The sequence below is a fragment of the Abramis brama genome, assembly GCF_963993115.1.
Source record: "Abramis brama genome assembly, chromosome: 6".
Taxonomy (NCBI): Eukaryota; Metazoa; Chordata; class Actinopteri; order Cypriniformes; family Leuciscidae; genus Abramis; species Abramis brama.
The window spans coordinates 20,521,308-20,541,465 of record NC_139968.1 but is presented as its reverse complement, the minus strand read 5'-3'; the positions used below and the strand labels follow the sequence as shown (position 1 = coordinate 20,541,465).

Genomic DNA, 20,158 nt, shown 5'->3' with positions numbered 1-20,158 from the left:
AAGATGGATACTTGTCCTTGTGGGGATTTATTTATTTATTTCTGGAAAACAGCTGAAAATGTAAAAATGCAGAAAGTTTTCTGTGATAGGCAGGGTTAGTGTAGGGGGATATAATATACCGTTTGTACAGTATAAAATCATTATGTCTGTAAAAAGTCCACTCCCCATAAAACATAAAACACAACATTGCTTGGTCTTGTTGAAATGAGAGGAATGTTTGATGAAGTTGAAACCCTTGTCATCCCAGTCTCATCAACTGAGGCTGAAAGAAGTGTCAGTGCTTGACTGAAAACACGGCTCAGAACAATGGCACAAGTGACACTTAACAGTATTGCTGTGTGTCATGTCCAACAGGACAAACTGGACATTATTGATATGAAACAAATATGCCAACAGTTAATTTCTGTAAGTTCACTTTTTAAATGAAAATTATGTCATCATTCACTCTCCCTCAAGTTGTTTCAAACCTGTATGCATTTCTTTCTTCTGCTGAACACAAAAGAAGATATTTTGAAGAATGTCGGTAACCAGTATTGAGGGTTTTTTAGTCAATGGAATCCATCAACTGTCTGGTTACCGACATTCTTCAAAATATCTTCTTTTGTGTTCAGAAGAAGAAAGAAATGCATACAGGTTTAAAACAACTTGAGGGAGAGTAAATGATGACATAATTTTCATTTTTGGGTGAACTATCCCTTTAATGACAGTTAATAAACTTAAATATTACTGTAATATTTACTAAGCCACAGAATTATTTTTTAGAGGGCACTCCACAGAAGCCAAACCCCACTCCAGACCTTACATGGTTTCTCTTCAGAAGAACTCTCGACATATCTGTGGTGGATTCCTCATTTCTGATGAGTTTGTCTTGACTGCTGCACATTGCCGAAAGAAGTAAGACTGTAATTTTTTTCTAAGCTAAAATCATGCATTTTGTATTCAATTCACATTTATTTGTATTGCGCTTTTCACAACACATTATCGTTTCAAAGCAGCTTTACAGAAAAATACATGTTTGTTTCTACATTACTATTTAGAGTAATCTGTTATCAGAGGTGACTGTGAAAGTAATGTCCATATGACAAAAATATACAGTGCTAAAATAATACAAATCATGCAGTTAGCTGATATCTTGTATTAATTTAGGCAGATACAAGGATCTCATAAAAGCAATTATTACATTGTAAAAAATTATGACAAATTAGTCATGACATCATGTTTTTACATTGCTTTAACTCATCAAAATGAGTTAAGCAATTTAAAAAAAAAAAAAAAATTCAGCATTTTTTTTTTACGTCAGTTTAATGTAATTTAAGTTGAAATTACATAAACATCCAAGTTGATTGTACTTAAAAAATTTAAGGCAGCAACGTTTTTTTTTTTTTTTTTTACAGTTTACAAGTTGTGATCATAATGATTACTATATATAGAAAATTTGGGAGTGGTGCATGTTGATTCAGAGTTGGCATTATCTGAAGTCTTCGTAGGGGTTGGCGTAATCTCTTCACAGGTTTTGGGTCATCTGAAATCTTCATAAGAATATTCAAACTAAACTAAATTAAAAGTCAAATCAATCATGGTTTCATCATACCTTCACAATCTTCTCTGAAAGAATAAAGAAACCTAAAAACTGAAGTTAAAATCAATTAGCAGTTCACTTGGTGGCCATCATGGCAACACCCTCAATTTTCAGTCATGCAAGTACGGCTCATATCTACTTGAAGGGGGGAAAACTGAAATTAAAAAAAGAAAAGAAAAGAAAAGAAAATATTTTATAAGTAAAACATTTAGTTTAGTCTAAATTAAATTAAGTTGAATTAAAACAGTCTTGGAAAGGCCTCCAGGATTTGAGTAAAAATAAATAAATAAAAAAATGTACCCAGCAAACTGGGTTGTTTATATATAAACGGAGCATAATCTGACAATCTGACAAGACGCTGACAATTACCTCCATCCTCCCCACCTCCACCAGGATGGTCCCTTCCCCTCCATCCCCCCCACCACCACCAGGATGGTCCCTTCCCATACCTCCCAGGGGTCGGTTGCGCCCCTGCCTTCATCTTCAGGCAGGAAATGCAGTTTCCGCTACCCTCGGATTGCGCGCTACGGACGGGGCCTATGCCAAAGAACTTTATAAATAATTGCTTGCTGGGCTGTTAATAAATATATGCTTCGTTATATCATTTTATCTCCCGAGTCTCTCTGCTAGAACTAAAAATAACATTACCTTCCAAAGGATCCCAATGCTAGGAATGTGGATATTTATTTTCAACAATGTGAATGTGTCAACGATCAAAGAACGCTCCGTTTACAATAGCTGTTTAAATTATTCTCAAATATTTAATGAACGATTTGTTTGACAGCAGTGGTTCTTGAGGCAAAGTCGTTCAAAATGAGCAGATATAACAAATGATATGAATATTATCATATGATCATAGATGGAAAAGACCATTTACAGCCAATACATTCAATTTACCATAGGAAATATATGTTTTTTAAAGCTTTTTAACAGTTATAACGCCACCTATGGTCCGATCTTTATAAAAGCACCTAGTTTTGAGTTTTCCTATAGGATTTATAGGCTTTTGAGAATATTTTGCCTGGCCCATTATTATTTATGACCCTGTTATAGCTCCCCAAAGGTTAAAATTAAACATTTTTTGATAATTATTGATCTAGAGTGTCCAGATTATTTCACTGCGTTGGTTTTATTGAGGTTGGGCAAAAAACCTAGACTAGTTAGCAAATGTAAGTTTTTAACAAAATTGTGAATATTTAATGAGAAAATTGATTGACAGCAATATTTTAATGAGGAAAAGTTGTTCAATATGAGGAGATCTATCAAATGATATAAATATTGTGAGGATATGTGAAACACCACGTGATTACAGAGGCGTAAAAGAGGCGTTTGCACCAGCTAGTGGTGATTTCTTTCAAAATTCTTACAGGCCTCTAGGGCCATGAGTCGAACATGCCCACCAAGTTTCGTTCTGATCGGCCAACATTAACCTCATCTAATAGGTGTTCAAACTTCATTGGCCGATGGCGGCCATGTTTTTCGAGATACGCGAATGTCCTCATAAACAACCATGGCACCTTGGATCAAGATACTGCATGACACTTTTGGTTTGTGGTTTTTGAATTTTTTTCTGTTTATAGCACTACCAAGCATCCGATCGCCACGATTATTTTCACTTGACCAAAGATTGAGCCCATACACATGTGCTTTCAATATCTCATTCCGTTCACGAGTTATCCGTTTTAGAGACCATTAAAGGTAGGGTATGGGATTTGCAAAACGGCCGGCAGATTTTGAAGATACACAACTCAAATGGTCCTACCTTCTTTCCTCCAACGCTGGCCCTGACTCCACCCATTCGAAGAACATGGACATGATGGGGGGAGGGGGGTATGGTACGACCGTTTGATTGACAAACTTACTGTCCAGTGATTCTAGATGGTCTTGGAAATGATTGGCTGGAGTTTTTCGAGTCCTGCCCGTTCCACAGATGATTAAATTGCTTAATTTTCATTTCAGTGCTTCTAACTCAGTGGCTGTAAGTGGGTTAGGAATAGGATTTCAAGTGATTTTGAAAAAATGGACAAAAAAGAGAATCACATACCCCACCTTTAATCGAAATTTTAACTTTTTGATATAATTATTGACAATCTGACTCCAGAGAATCTTGCTGCAGGATCGGGCCAAAAAAACCTAGGACTAGTTTACAAAAACTCCAAAATACCCAAAATTTTCGCCGTGCGGCAGTCGAATATGTAGCGCTCCCATCAGGCCGATCAGGGTGGGCCCTGGTGACGTTGTAGATGGTGTGAGTACTACCAGCCCTCAAAGTTTCAAGTCTCTATGACTTGGTTTGGTCTGCCCGATCAGTTTTAGGTGAGAATGCTCATCCTTGGAAATTTTAACAATTACAATAGGGTTTCAGTGCTATGTGCTTGAACCCCTAATAAAAAAGACATATAAAACAAAAAACTATAGGGTCTCAGCACTTGATGCTTGAGCTGCTGATTACAAAATCGTTATCAAGCCTGTAAACACTTACATCAGAGAGGGAAAAAAAACACTTTTTGCACTTTCAGGCCATTTATCACTGAAATGTGTTTTTTGTTGTCCCCCCTCCCCCTTTTAAAGTGTAATAGCTCTACTTATGGCCCGATCTCTGTAAAAGTTTGCATGCTTCTTTAGAATCATATGGCGCAAATGCTTCATCATGTTCATATATGGTTCCCATTAATGAACAATAAAGTCTTTCCACTTGCCCGTAGCAATGTGAGTTAATGTTGATGTTGAATCTAATGTTGATTCATTATATTTTACCATTATGTTATAATATATAGATACACGTCCCTTCCATTCTAAATTTTCCTGCGTTATTTCCTTTAATTTTGATAAATGTATCTATTAAAGTTGAACCCTAACCCTAAATGAATATTATTTGGAACAAGTTTGTCATCCATCCAACATAACCTGCAATTACTTCAACTCAACACCAGAGGTCAACATCCCCAGCTGTCTAAATAAGACTTCTAACATTTCTATTGTTCTCAGTAGAAGTCCTCATAGTTGGGTAAACTTCTATAGCAGTGAAATGGAGATGAGATAAAATATTTTTTTTGTATTCCCATTTGCTATAATAACAAAAGAAAAGAGCCATGATAGAATTGCCATGACTTTCCAGAAGAAGGGAAAAATATCAAGACAATTACAGTTGTCATAAGAGAGAATCACAATCTGTGAAAAGGATCCATTCTCTCTCTCTCTCTCTCTCTCTCTCTCTCTCTCTCTCTCTCTCTCTCTCTCTCTCTCTCTCTCTCTCTCTCTCTCTCTCTCTCTCTCTCTTTGATATTCCATCTTAAAGGGATAGTTGACCTAAAAATTAAAATTAGCCCATTATTTACTCACCCTGAAGTCATCCTAGGTGTATATGACATTCTTCTTTCAGACGAATACAATCGGAATTATATTAAAAAATGTCCTGGCTCTTCCAAGCTTTATAATTGCAGTGAATGGCTGTATGTCTTTGGAAGTCCATCAAATAGCATCTATTCATGATTAAAGGGACATTGTGTAGGAATTTCTCCCATCTAGCGGTGAAATAGTATTTTACATTCAAACAAATAGTGCTCTCCAGCGCCTCGCATTTTCAAATGTGTGTTGCATCTACGGTAGCCGTTATGTACCAAAAAGCTATGACAGGATGTCTTATAATAGCACTTCGAGTTTTCCTTCGGGTGAACTGGTTTGCTATTTCAAACAAACTGCAACTTGACACAACGAACAAACGAATGTTAGTTTTGAACAAACAAAACTTACAACCTTGTTTTTAGGGCCTTCTCTACTTTACTCAATAGCTGCTATTCATCAAAGAGCCTGTTTAACTTTTAACTATAAATGTTCTACTGTCTATATAATAAAGTTCACAACCAAGCAATGAAAAAAAGCTTGTAATTAACACTAGAAGTGCCATGGCGGTCATTTTGACCATTTTGAATTTTATATCTGCAATAACTTTGTTGAAAAAATAAATAAAATCCAGCCGGTACCTGACTTTTCCTAAAAGTGTCTGTATTTTAATTTAAAATGTTTTTCATATAAATTACACATAAGGCAAAAAAACAAATGAACATTTACCTATATTTCGGCCAGCCCTGTTTGGTTCAAACAAACAGGGCTGGGCAACCGCATTCATCATTACGTTGTGCGTCAAGTTCAAGGGTTACTCTTTTAATGTAACGTCTGCCGGAAGCTAGTTATTTTAGTCGATAAAGTTTTAAATATGGATATTTTCCTTACACAAACTAATCGCTTCACTTCAGAAGGACTTTATTAACCCCCGGAGATGCATTGAGCACTTTGCGCTTTGATGGTTCCAAAGTCAAACAGCCATTCGCTGCCATTATAAAGCTTGGAAGAGCCAGGACATTTTTTAATATAACTCCAAATGTATTCGTCTGAAAGAAGAATGTCATATACAGATATTATACGACAGGCAGATAAAGAGTAACTAAAAAAAGACTAAAAAAAACCAATATTAATAAATAATATATAAGAATAATATTAATATTAATAATATAAATATAATAATATTAATGAAAATAAAATATTATTTAAAAGGTTATTTATAACATAATTAAGGCCCTATAACACTTTAAAAGCATGGTTCTTTATGGAAACATATAAAAAGGGTTATATTTAGCACCAAAAAGGGTTCTGCTATTGTTACAAGCCAAAGAACCCTAATTTGGTGTTTAGAACTGTTGATACAAAGATGCATTGAGCATACCCTAAATGACAAATTATCTTGCATACATTACGTACTTCTAGTGGAGAAACAAATGAGGGGTACTGTATACTGTATATATACACACACATAGATATATACATATATACAGCACCTGGGTTATTATGTTGGTTTTCCATCAATTTATACTGACATTTAAGGTTATGAATTGTAAAATATTCAAGTAACAAAATGTATGCTGACCTGCTTAGTACTTCTAGATCTCGGCCAAACCCTCTATGACCTGAAATGAGACCACAAGGATTAACAAGAAAAATACTTACTCATCCACAAACTGAAAAAAAAAGCTCATTGTCTCCACCAACCCTTATATCGATACAGTGTTTTATCATGAGAGCTCACTGATTATTTTCTTCATCATGACCATCATCATCATCTCTGTGCTCCTGCTGGCCTCTCTGCTGCCACACCTGACCTTCACTGGTGAGACTAACTGAACTGAACTGCATATTGATTCATTACTAAGGGTACATTTACACCACAACAGCTAAAAACTGATATTTTTTCTTTTGCATTTTTTTGTGTACAGATGATAACATTGTCAAAACGATCCCCATTCACAGGGATCTACGAAAAAAGTGACTAAAAATGCTTTATTATTTAGACCAGGCCAGTAGTTGGCGATGTCACTTTGTAAAGAAACTATGCGCCTTTAGACTGAACATGTAATACGCATGCGCATGACACAAATTCACATTTTTGTAGTTTACACGGAGAAGATAACCATATCGTTTTCAAGAACTTGCACTTCGAAACCCAAGTTTGTGTTTTCAGGCCCTCAAAGCGGCATTGTCATGTAAATGAACGATAAAAAATGTGTTCAGTTTTTAGTTGAAAACAGTGTAGTGTAAACGGCCTCATAAAGATGTTTCTTGTGTGGTGACAGCTCTCACTCTCACTCTCACTCTCTCACTCTCTCTCTCTCTCACTCACTCACTCTCTCTCTCTCTCTCTCTCTCTCAGCTCATGTGAATGTGGGTATAGTGAACGGCACAGAAGCCGAACCCCACTCCAGACCTTACATGGTTTCTCTTCAGAAGAACAGGGAACATGAATGTGGTGGATTCCTCATTTCTGATCAGTTTGTCTTGACTGCTGCACATTGCCGAAAGAAGTAAGACTTTTGTCTGAACTGCAATAAAGATTGATTATTTATGGAGAAATGACAGTAGTATATAGTTTACATACTTTTGTTATCAAATCAGTATGCTCAATATAGTTTTATAAAAGAATGCATAAAACTGAGAGAAATAATACTACTTTCTTTCAAAAGAAATGAAATCCTGACAGCTGTGGTTGGCGCACATAACCTAAAAAATGAGAGTGAGGGTTCAGTCCGCATCGGAGTAAAGTCCTACATCAAGCATCCGGACATTAAGAATGACATTATGCTTTTGCAGGTAAATATATACACTTGTTCCAGTTGCAGAAAAAAAATAATAATAATAAAAAATCAAAACAATAAAATAAAATAACTAAAAATTCACTTTCAGGGCTCCTGCACTATAACCTCATATAAAAATGAGAAAATTATAAACTGTGGTTTAATCTAATGGAAGATAAATCTATTCGTTAATAATGAATGCTTTTAAATTACAGCTAGAGAAAAAAATCAAACCAAGCGAACGTGTAGATTGGATATCATTACCAAAGAAAGAATCCATCGTCAAAAAAGATCCTGATTGTAGTGTTGCGGGCTGGGGACGTCTGGCAATGAACTGTCCAAGGGAGTGATCGTCTAATGGAGGCCAAAGTGAAGATAATGGATAACGCAACATGTAAAAAAAAATGGAAATACTCAGAGTCACAGATGATGTGTGCATATGGCGACGGTGGATCCTGCAAAGTATGTAATCATTTTATGAAGTGAGTTTTAATTGTGATATGGCATTTTAGTGACGTGTTGATCTGTGTTTCTTAACAGGGGGATTCAGGAGGTCCTTTGGTTTGTGAAAAAGCTGCAGTTGGTGTCACATCTTTCGGTGACCCTAAACACTGTAATTCACCTAAGTATCCTAATGTGTATACTAAGATTTCACCGTATCTTCCATGGATCTATGAAAATATTAGAAATGTTAAGTGACTTCATTGAAAATAAAAAAGGAAGAAGTTTTCCTTTATTCTTCCAAAAAAAAAAAAAAAATCCAGATTTTTTTCCCAATTAAAGTATCACATTGCAAGCATCAATCAGTCAAAGTGTGTTTCTTGTCACAACCATATATAATTACAATATTACTGTCACGAATCAAGTCACAACCAGGTTTATTTAGCAAAAGCAAACAACATATGACAGTGTGCATGGCACAAACAATACAGGACAACCAACAGAAACCCAAAAGGAACTTAAATACACAAGATAACCCAGGCAGTGTCGGCCCAGATCCGGCCCACATCTGGTACACATGGATTCCACATGGTCCAGATGATGGCCGGATCTGGGCCGACACTATTTTGCTGTCTTGGAATGAACTCGATAATGAACAGCTGTGAGGATTAAATGAATATCTATGGTAACTGATAAGTGGCGGCAAACTAGAACAAAGGAAACAGGAAAGTAAAGAGAAACAAACTAATACTTCATGAAAATCAAACTAAACAGAGAATAACCATGACAATTACATGGTGGGCGCTAAAGTCATTTCACATTAGCAAGTACACCTCATTTTGATTGAGCAAAGGCAGAAATGTCCAAAATTGGAATAACTATGGTATAATAAAGTGAGATTCTTTAACTCAAAATTATTTTTATTTTTTTCCAGATTTATCAAGCTAAAATAAAGTACACTTGAGTAGAACCTTCTGACGCATTCTATCCCAATCTTTCATCATTTAAGACAGGGCTCACCAATCTCGGTCGAGAGAGAGAGAGAGAGAGAGAGAGAGAGAGAGAGAGAGAGTGAATTTCCTGAATTTGTGCGGCTCATTCGGTAGCAACCTCTGACACAGATGTTATCGCCTTGCTACTGAGAAATACTATGTATTTTTCAGCAGTGAAACTTATTTTAATTGATAAAATATTGCGTGCAGAGCTGATAACTTTCTGTGCACTAGTCTGTGTGTACATGTGGCTGTGAAAGATCGTGAGAAAGATTTAGAATGTGCTATAGTGATAATAAAAGATAACTGTTAATAAGATAAAAATGTTAATAGTTTGACATTTTTATCCTGTGGTTTGTCATGTTTATTTGCTTGATCAGTGCAGGGCCGTAGGCCTATTTACCTAATATATTATGATATATTTGAATAATTAAACACTGTGCTGTCAAAGTTGATACTGTGGCTTTATATATGGTCAGACACTTGCATGTGTCATTATATAATTAACATTCTACCAAACCAAAATCAATAGATCAATCTAAAATAGAGTTTTGACCAGTGAATGTCAAAACGTGTTTGTCCGCCAATAGAACTTAGGATGAAACACACGCACATGCTATTTAAGGAAGTTCTCGACGACAAATGCTAGACTAAGACAGTCTTCTCCACTTCTCAAATACATAAAACATTAGCCTTTATAGAGAGAGTTTCTTGAGTAAAGAAAACACTGTGCTTATTCAAACATTCAGTCATTTATTTACCCGGTTTCACTTTATTTTAAGGTGTCACTGTTACAATGTAATTATATATTTAAGTACTGAGTAATATTAATTAACTACATGTACTTACTATAGGGTTAGGGTAGGATTAGGATTTGGTTGAGGGTTAGTTGCATGTAATTATGCATAATTTACTGCTATTACTATGATAAGTACATGTAACAAATGTAACAAGGACACTGTCAAATAAAGTGTTACCATTTACCCTTGCATTGCAGAAAAGCAAGATGATCTAAAACACTTCTTTTATGATAGAGGTAAGGTGGAGTTATGAGGTTTGTCCGAGAGTTTGAGGATTCAATGGAGATACGAGGTTTATTCACAAGCTATTTTTAATACGTTTAAATATTTGCAGAGCAGAACCAACAAACAGGGTGACCAATAGTAATGATGAATGGGGGAAAAAATGACAAAATATGAAGATACAAGGTTTCTGCCCGATGTCTAAAATTTTGTTAATTTAGATAGTAATTATCTTATAGTGTTTTACCATTAGAGTGAAATAATAATAATAATAATAAAAATTCTCCTCATTGTAATTGCATCCCGTGAGCATATATAGGCACTGAGTGTGGGTTTTGATTATTTTGCTGTGATAGGCTTGTGAATAACTGAAATAATTTGGCGAATTGACATGGAAATTTAATGCGGTGAAAGCTCGCCTGGAACTACTTTAGTGATGCCGTTTAAAATATAAATCAACAGTTTAGAATGGGTCGACCAGTCAGAATCAAGTATTTCAAAGAAGCCATAGTATGAGGTGAGTTTTATTCGTATGTGCTGAACATGGCCTAACTAATTGGAAGGATTGTCCTTGTATACCCTGCATCAAAACATATCACAATATAGATATTGGCCTTTTTGGAATGATATTGTGCTTTTAAGGGTAACAAACTGCACATCAGCTGTATTATGAGCTGGAAAATATCCAAGTACTAAAATGCATGCATACATGCTCAATTCTTATCATCTAAATCAAGTTGAATCTTCTTGCAATACCGGAAGAACAGTATCTTTTCATCACTGTGTTGCTCATACTGCAAGAAAAAAAAAAAAAAAATGACTTAGGTGCAACTCAGTGACTCCACCCACTTTTACAGTATATTTATACAGTGTTTTGCCATGAGACCTCTATGTCATCATCATCATGACCATCATCATCATCTCTCTGCTCCTGCTGGCTTCTCTGCTGCCACACCTGACCTTCACTGGTGAGATTGATTATATTACAGTAAATTATGATGATTTTTAAGGATGTTTGATTCGTATATGTGCTGAATAAGTTGACTGACAGCTCTCTCTCTCTCAGCTCATGTGAATGTGGGTATAGTGAACGGCACAGAAGCCAAACCCCACTCCAGACCTTACATGGTTTCTCTTCAGACAAATGGGGAACATATCTGCGGTGGATTCCTCATTTCTGATGAGTTTGTCTTGACTGCTGCACATTGCTGGGATGGGTAAAAGCTTGTTTAGAAATCACTTTTGAATGACACAACAACTGCAGTGCAACCATACAGTGTGCTGAATGACATACATTACTATCATGACTTTCTCTTTCAACAGATTTGAGATTCTGACGGTTGTTGTTGGTGCTCATGACTTAAGGAAGATCAAGAGTTCAGATCGCTTCAACGTGAAGTCTTACATCCCGCATCCAAGCTTTAAAAACAATCGTAATGACATCATGCTTTTGAGGGTAACAAACTGTAATACTTTTAGTTGTTCAAATTGAATCTGATCAAGAAACAGTGGCACAAAACTGACACACACTGTGTTTGAATTTCTTTTGCAATCAGGGCTTTTGTACTAACCACACAAACAGCAGTATAAACAACTGCAGTCCAGTCTTAATAAAGATGACTAAATCTTTTATTAATAATGGTTGTGTTTTTGAATTACAGCTACAGGAAAAAGTTGAAGCAAACAACAATGTTAAAAGGATCTCATTACCAATGAAAGGCGAAGACTTGGGAACAAATTCTCTCTGTAGTGTTGCCGGCTGGGGAATAATGAAGATTGGTGGCCCAAAGAGTGATCGTCTAATGGAAGCAAATGTGTATTTAATGAATAACACAGAATGTAGCTATAGATGGGGAGAGTTATACTCACTCTCAAATATGATGTGCACAAAAGGCCGTGGTGGTGGATCCTGCATTGTACGTAAAAAAAAAAAAAAAGATTCACATACTTTGATTATGTTATGTCAATTAATGAGTTTAAACTGACACGGTATATTTAATTTTTAGTGACGTGTTGATCTGTTTCTTCACAGTTTGATTCAGGAGGTCCTTTGGTTCATGGAAACACTGCAGTTGGTGTCACATCGTTTGGATATGAGCAGTGCAATTCACCTCAATATCCTAATGTGTATACTAAGATTTCACCATATCTCGATTGGATCGGCAACATAATTTGAAATGTGGAGTTAAGTTACTGAATGCTTCCGTAACTTCTTTCAATAAAGTATCACATGACAAGCATCAATCATTCCAAGTGTCTTCATTGTCACAACCATATAAAGTTACAATATTACATGGGGGCACAAAAGACCTTTTACATTAGTTCACTTGGTGGCCATCTTGGTTACACCCTACAATTCCAGTCATGCAAGTATGGCTCATATCTATTTGAATGGGGAAAGTCTGAAAACTTCAAAACTGTTGGTCAGGGAAAAAATCAGGCAAATATGGTATAATAAATTAAGCTTCTTAAGCTCAAAGACTACAATATATATTAAATATATATTAAAATTATATTAAATATATATATATATATATATATATATATATATATATATATATATATAATTATATATTAATATATTCAATTATATTATAAGCCTATATATATATATATATATATATATATATGAAGAGTTCAGATAAAAAAACTGTAAGTGCCATCTGAAATTTTCTTCTAGAATGATCATTTTTATGAAGCTTGTATATTTAAGTTCAGTAATTTCACTTAACCCCTTAAGCCCTGAAGGCTTTTTTAGAGTTGTTTTGTCTGAGTGACACACACAAAACTAAAGACTCATAACTCCAAAACTATAACAAGGAGAGTCAAAAGATAGGTATCATTTGATTTTTGAAAATATAAATTACATTACATTTGGACATTCTTCTGCCGAGAAACTGCTGATAAATACAAAAAAATATATATAATTTTTATTATGATTTTGCATATCTCTCTTATTTGACATGCAATAACTCGGGAAGGAAATACGGTAGGGGGAAAATTCTTTTTTGGAGAAGTTCCCCTAAATGTGAGCTGCATCTGGATCAAATTTTGTGGTGATCGCATAAAGTACTCAAAAGTTACAGCATTTGGAACAAAGGTAGTCTTTTTGTTTAGTCCTCACACATTTGGAAGGCAATAAAAAAAAATTGTTTTCTGAGTGACTGTTACGTGCCAGTGTTTTCTTCCCTCCCCTTTTTGTCATTTGTTGCTGCCTTTGCTCCCCTCTGCTGTTGGTTTCTTCAGAGCCCGTCTACGGAGAGCCTACCCACTCCCTATTAAGTCCTATTGTACCGAGTTTTGGTTGTAGTTCCACCAGAGTTCCACTGGGGGCGATCGTCCATGAGTGCAGAATGAATGGGAGTCTATGGGGCTAGACGGCTAAATGTGTCTCTTTCACCCGATTGCCGTTGAGAAATGTCAGATTTGATTGTAGGTTTTGCAAGTTCAACATGGGTTATAGGTCGAAAGTTGAATGAACGAGAACTTATGTCCTTTCGATTTCTTACAGGTTGAGTTGTTGTTGCCCATAACACGCTAGCATTCTGCTAATGAACACTGATTGGTCAGTGAAGGACTGATTACGACCAGAGATACCGCTTGATGGCATCGTGGCATCCGAAGCGGGCCCAGAAACAAACAAAACAAAAACTCTTCTAGCACGTGTATTTACCTGTATCAGCTGTGTTGTCGATGCCTCGAGTGAAAAGAAAGTGCAGAGCGCGAACGCAACAGAGTGACTGAAGGATTGCCATAAAGCAGCATCTCTGGTCGTACGATGTGTATGACGTCATTGACATTTTAAAAGACTTTTTAAAGCAAATAAGTGACTCTAAAAAATCGAACACCCAGCAATGTGTAATTTCTTTGCATCTCCTTTCGAATACAACATTCAAATTACTAGACAAAAAATTATATCCTGAGAAAAGTGGATTTTGATGTGTATAGCGCCATAGACCTCCATTCATTCTGCACTCGTCCTGTGAGCGCCCTCATATGGAATCAGAGTGGAACTGCAACCAGTTCAGAAGCCGGAAGTTTACTGAGAGTGAAACTTCTCCCCTTATTAGACATTCTCTGGTTTCTTCCTGTTTTCCCGCTCTCTGCTATCTTTAAGTTTTTAGGTGCTGCTATTGGTCGGAGACAACCAATCATTGGCTATGGTTCAGGATTTAAGCCATTCTGGAGGACGGAAGAGGAGGAGCTTGGAGCGTTTGTTGGCTTGTGCTACTATTGTTGTAGAGTACTGACTTTGTGGTGGTTCGCTTGCCTGTTTTCTTGTTGGATTGTGTTGTTTGCTCACTCAGAGGACTCCTTACCTGATCTACCATTGTACCAGTCCGGAGAGAAAAGAAAAGGGAAGTATGTCACGTGACCTACATCTTGCATTCACGTAGCATAACAATTGTTAGACACATTAGGGAAGGAGCGTGTGCAACTGTGTAATTTTGGTTTGGTTAGTTAGTAAAGTTTTAGTTATGGCGTGTTAAGCGCTGAAGAATTCTTTATTTTCTGTTTTTGTTTTAGTTAGTTTAGAGAGTGGGGATTATTAGTTAGAGTGTGTGTTTTGGTTTTGTTATTTTGTTTGTTTAGCACCGCTCAGTTTCTTTCTCTCTGTGACTTATTTCAATTATTACTTTTCAATTATTTTGCTTAAGTTGTATATAGCTGTAAATAAGTTTATTTTGTTTGTTTACATTTATTTCAATTTCTGTTTGTATGGAAAATAAAGCGAACCACCTGTTTGCAGTAGTTTGTTGTCAGTGAGTCATTCGCCCACAATACTTCCCGGAGATCAAAACTATAGGAAAGTGTTTAATTTGTTTTGGTTTTTTTTAATTATGAACGTCTTCCTCATACCTCTAAGCCATCAGGGGACGTAACAGTGACATACACAAAACTAAAGACTCATAACTTCAAAAACACAAAAAATATATATAATTTTTATTATGATAATGCATATCTTTCTTACTTGACATGGAATAACTCAGGAAGGAAATAAGGTAGGAGGAAAATTTTGGGGAATTCCCTCTACATATGAGCTGCATCTGGATAAAATTGTGTGGTGATTGGATAAAGCAATCAAAAATTACAGCATTTGGAACAAAGGTAGTCTTTTTGTTGAGTGCTTGACGCCCTCTCATGGGCATTTTTTTAAATTGTTTCACCATGAAGAATATCTTGTCATAAAAGCAACAGATTAAGTTAATTTTGGGCTCATTTTAATTGTAATAATATTGTGTAAAAAATAAAGTGCCATTTTCAACTATTTTTGAATGTTTCATGAGATGTATGATGTTTCTGACACATTGCAGTACATAGTACAAAAAAGTATTTTATAGACTACTTATCAGCACATAACTCAGCAATACTTAGGAGTTTTTCAAATTGGCTACATTCACTGTAAAGATCAGACTCTAAGCTTTCAAATGACACCATTTTTGTGTTAATCAAGGCAATATTTTTGAAAAATATGATAATGAATATTTTCGCAGCTAGGTGGCGCCCGCGGGCGGTACACTCCGGTTTAGAGAGACTAGTCAGCACTCGTTTTGAGTTGATTGAAGTGGTTGGATGCTTTAAAAAGCTGAGATTCTAAGCTTTATGATACATATTTTGTGTTATTCCACATTTGAAAACGAGCACGGATGGTTCCGGGAAAATTGGAAAACACTTTGCACCCCGGAAAGAGAGAAGTATGCATACTTGGTTTTCAACAGAGGCAAATGATGTACTGAGAGGTGTGCCAACTCTCAGCCCAAAACACCAGGGCCCGTATTCATAAAGAATCTTAATGCAAAGAGTAGCTCCTAGTGACAAAATTCTAAGAAAATTCTTAGAAATGTGGGCGTTTACTCTTAAAATTGAAGAAAAAATCCTAGTAAAGAAAAAAGTAATTCAGAAAGCATCTTAACCCTTAAAAGAGGTCTTAAGGTAAACATTGTTAGGAGCACGGATGAGGACTTTTAAGAGGCTTAAGAGTTTCTTTAGCAGAGGAGAAAATGACAGAAAGATGAAGAAGGAGAAGAAATGTGTTGCAGACAATGGATGACAGTGAGTTAATAAGAAGCTATATACAGTGAGGAAAATAAGTATTTGAACACCCTGCTATTTTGCAAGTTCTCCCACTTAGAAATCATGGAGGGGTCTGAAATTGTCATCGTAGGTGCATGTCCACTGTGAGAGACATAATCTAAAAAAAAAAATCCAGAAATCACAATGTATGATTTTTTAACTATTTATTTGTATGATACAGCTGCAAATAAGTATTTGAACACCTGAGAAAATCAATGTTAATATTTGGTACAGTAGCTGTTGTTTGCAATTACAGAGGTCAAACGTTTCCTGTAGTTTTTCACCAGGTTTGCACACACTGCAGGAGGGATTTTGGCCCACTCCTCCACACAGATCTTCTCTAGATCAGTCAGGTTTCTGGGCTGTCGCTGAGAAACACGGAGTTTGAGCTCCCTCCAAAGATTCTCTATTGGGTTTAGGTCTGGAGACTGGCTAGGCCACGGCAGAACCTTGATATGCTTCTTACAGAGCCACTCCTTGGTTATCCTGGCTGTGTGCTTCGGGTCATTGTCATTTTGGAAGACCCAGCCTCGACCCATCTTCAATGCTCTAACTGAGGGAAGGAGGTTGTTCCCCAAAATCTCGCAATACATGGCCCCGGTCATCCTCTCCTTAATACAGTGCAGTTGCCCTGTCCCATGTGCAGAAAAACACCCCCAAAGCATGATGCTACCACCCCCATGCTTCACAGTAGGGATGATGTTCTTGGGATGGTACTCATCATTCTTCTTCCTCCAAACACGTTTAGTGGAATTATGACCAAAAAGTTCTATTTTGGTCTCATCTGACCACATGACTTTCTCCCATGACTCCTCTGGATCATCCAAATGGTCATTGGCAAACTTAAGATGGGCCTTGACATGTGCTGGTTTAAGCAGGGGAACCTTCCGTGCCATGCATGATTTCAAACCATGACGTCTTAGTGTATTACCAACAGTAACCTTGGAAACGGTGGTCCCAGCTCTTTTCAGGTCATTGACCAGCTCCTCCCGTGTAGTTCTGGGCTGATTTCTCACCTTTCTTAGGATCATTGAGACCCCACGAGGTGAGATCTTGCATGGAGCCCCAGTCCGAGGGAGATTGACAGTCATGTTTAGCTTCTTCCATTTTCTAATGATTGCTCCAACAGTGGACCTTTTTTCACCAAGCTGCTTGGCAATTTCCCCGTAGCCCTTTCCAGCCTTGTGGAGGTGTACAATTTTGTCTCTAGTGTCTTTGGACAGCTCTTTGGTCTTGGCCATGTTAGTAGTTGGATTCTTATTGATTGTATGGGGTGGACAGGTGTCTTTATGCAGCTAACGACCTCAAACAGGTGCATCTAATTTAGGATAATAAATGGAGTGGAGGTGGACAATTTAAAGGCAGACTAACAGGTCTTTGAGGGTCAGAATTCTAGCTGATAGACAGGTGTTCAAATACTTATTTGCAGCTGTATCATACAAATAAATAGTTAAAAAATCATATATTGTGATTTCTGGATTTTTTTTTTTTAGATTATGTCTCTCACAGTGGACATGCACCTACGATGACAATTTCAGACCCCTCCATGATTTCCAAGTGGGAGAACTTGCAAAATAGCAGGGTGTTCAAATACTTATTTTCCTCACTGTATTAGATCGTGCAGGGATCATGTTTGTGACTGATCTTATTAGAGACACGCTAATATCTCCGACACAGCGCAGAAATGCCATAGCGCCAGAAATGAAAGTAATCACTACATTACGATATTTGGCAACTGGGAAAATTCCATGTTTGATACATTAAAAACAACATTCAAACCACCACTTAAATAGACATGCCAACAATCAGTGTAACTGGAAAGAGTTCATTTTTTTTTATCATTCTAAGCAATCAAATACCTTATAGGAAATTAACAGCATGGTAAAAAAAAAAAGGATTTATATACACATATATAATGTGTGTGTGTGTGTGAGAGAGAACGGTCAAATAGGAAAAATTACGCATGTAATTTCAAAGTGAAGGCTTAGAATAGACCCTATACTTAAAATCACTTTTTTTTTCCTTCTTGGACAACCAACCAATCACAGTCTTCAAAAGATTGTGTCATACATAGCAACGGCGTCAGCCCCGCCTCCTCACTAAGATAAAAGTTTTTGTCTTTTCCTTACTCAGAGTTGCTCTCAGATCGGTCCCGAATCGCTTTTAAGCTAAGACTCCTACGTAAAAGTTTTTAAGCTAAATTAAGAGTTTTCTTAGAGGATTCTTAGAATCTTTATGAATACGGGCCCAGGGCCCGTATCCCTAAAGAATTTTTGTGCAAAAAGTGGCTCCTAGCGGCCAAATTCTAAGAAAATTCTCAGAGTCATGACGTTTTCTTAGAATTTCCCCTAAAAGTGACACGAAAATCCCAGTTAATATAAAAGCTATTCCTCAAGATTCCTAGCGCTTAAAAGGGCTCCTAAGGCGAGATCTGCTAAGAGCAGGGAAGAGGACTTTTAGTGGCTTAGGAGTTCCCCTAAACAGCTGCACAAAATGGCCAACAGAGGAGGCAGGAGAGATGTCCTGCAAACACTGGATGACAGGGAATTATTGAGACGCTACAGATTGGATCGTGCAGGAATCATGTTTGTGGTGGATCTCCTTAGAGCAACAAACCTTGCTCCTCAGTCCAGTTCGGCTTGCGATTCCTTTTTTTTCTCCATTTTCTGTGTTTGTGGGATATTTGTTAACAAGCCTTCATAAATAGACCAGCCAGCAATCACAGACATTGATAAAAGCTGAGCTGTGTTACCCTCGTTAAGACCACACTGAGTTGTAACGTTGCAATTTCTACTTCATTAAGGACTGCCCCTTGAGATAGGCCATCTTGTTTTCAATGGGGTCCATATGGGAGTGAAAGTACAAAATATGCCAGCTAGGATATTAATATGAGCAAATAAGACACAAATCATTATTTGAACAGGGTGTAATGAGCTTAAGTTTTCATATATTTTAGATTCTAATGTTAGGCTATAACCCCTACAGCTTACTATTCATTTTCCAGATATTTTCTTGAATGTGAAATATTATTTACAATTACAGTCTGCATAAGATTAGAGTGTATAATTATGTTTATTGATTTGAGGGTACATCCTTTGCTCATTATCACCAAAAGTTCATTTTCATCAAACTTGTAGGATCAACCAATCACGGCTTTTGAAATGATGACTCATACCTAGCAACGGGGTCAACCACACCTCCTCACTAAGATAGGATTTTCCATCCATTCCTTGCTCAGAGTTCACTGAAAATGTTCTGGAATCACTTCTAAGATAAAACTCCTGGCAAGGAATTTTTAGGTTAAGTTAGGAGCTCTCTGAGAGGATTCTCAGAATCTTTAGGGATACAGGCCCTGGGGCGTAGAATTTAGTAGGGACGCTAGGGACGTGTCCCTACCAATATCCAGTGACACTGACAATGTCTATTGTCAATGTCAATGACTATGTCCCTAACAATAATTTCGATCAAAACCTAAAATATATTTATATATAACCACTGTTGTCCGGTTGTGTCTTGTGGTTTTAATGTATTGGGCTTATTTTATTTAATCAGGAAACATCTTATTTAGATTAAAATCTCTTACAAGAGCGTTCTGTGAAAAATGCGCAATTCACGGTACACAAACGGTTATGAGTCCCGCCTGCTTAACACACATCGCTAAACTGATTGGCTTTGTTTTTTCTAACTTGTGAGAGGCTCTGGTTGTGAAGCGGCAATGCTCCTCCGAAGGAAACCTAGATGCGGTAAGCTAGGGAGAAATCAACAGTTCTGTGCACAAAAATGCGGGACAAATCAGTTTTTACTACTGTATTACAATCGCGGGATAAGTGGCGAACAATCGTTAGTTTGACAATCGCTAGAGAGAGAGAGAGAGAGAGAGAGAGAGAGAGATTGTGTATGCTTACGTGTGTGTGTAACACTACA

General features: G+C 36.8%; 1 protein-coding gene across 1 annotated transcript; it reads left to right on the top strand.

Moving 5' to 3' along the window:
• The first annotated feature begins 10,793 nt into the window (after positions 1-10,793).
• On the top strand, positions 10,794-12,405 carry LOC311084973 (complement factor D-like). The gene is made up of 5 exons (XM_084117341.1): positions 10,794-11,127; positions 11,226-11,376; positions 11,483-11,615; positions 11,821-12,075; positions 12,192-12,405. The coding sequence occupies exons 1-5, from the start codon at positions 11,064-11,066 to the stop codon at positions 12,333-12,335; spliced, it is 747 nt and encodes a 248-aa protein (XP_083973467.1). The 5' UTR covers positions 10,794-11,063; the 3' UTR covers positions 12,336-12,405.
• The last annotated feature ends 7,753 nt before the right edge of the window (positions 12,406-20,158 follow it).

Bases quoted from the DNA above. Each gene is read 5' to 3' on its own strand.
- LOC311084973 (XM_084117341.1), top strand. From the start codon at position 11,064: ATGACCATCATCATCATCTCTCTGCTCCTGCTGGCTTCTCTGCTGCCA. The intron at 11,377-11,482 runs GTAAAAGCTTGT...CTCTTTCAACAG, and splicing joins GCTGCACATTGCTGGGATGG to ATTTGAGATTCTGACGGTTG. The intron at 11,616-11,820 runs GTAACAAACTGT...TTTGAATTACAG, and splicing joins ATGACATCATGCTTTTGAGG to CTACAGGAAAAAGTTGAAGC.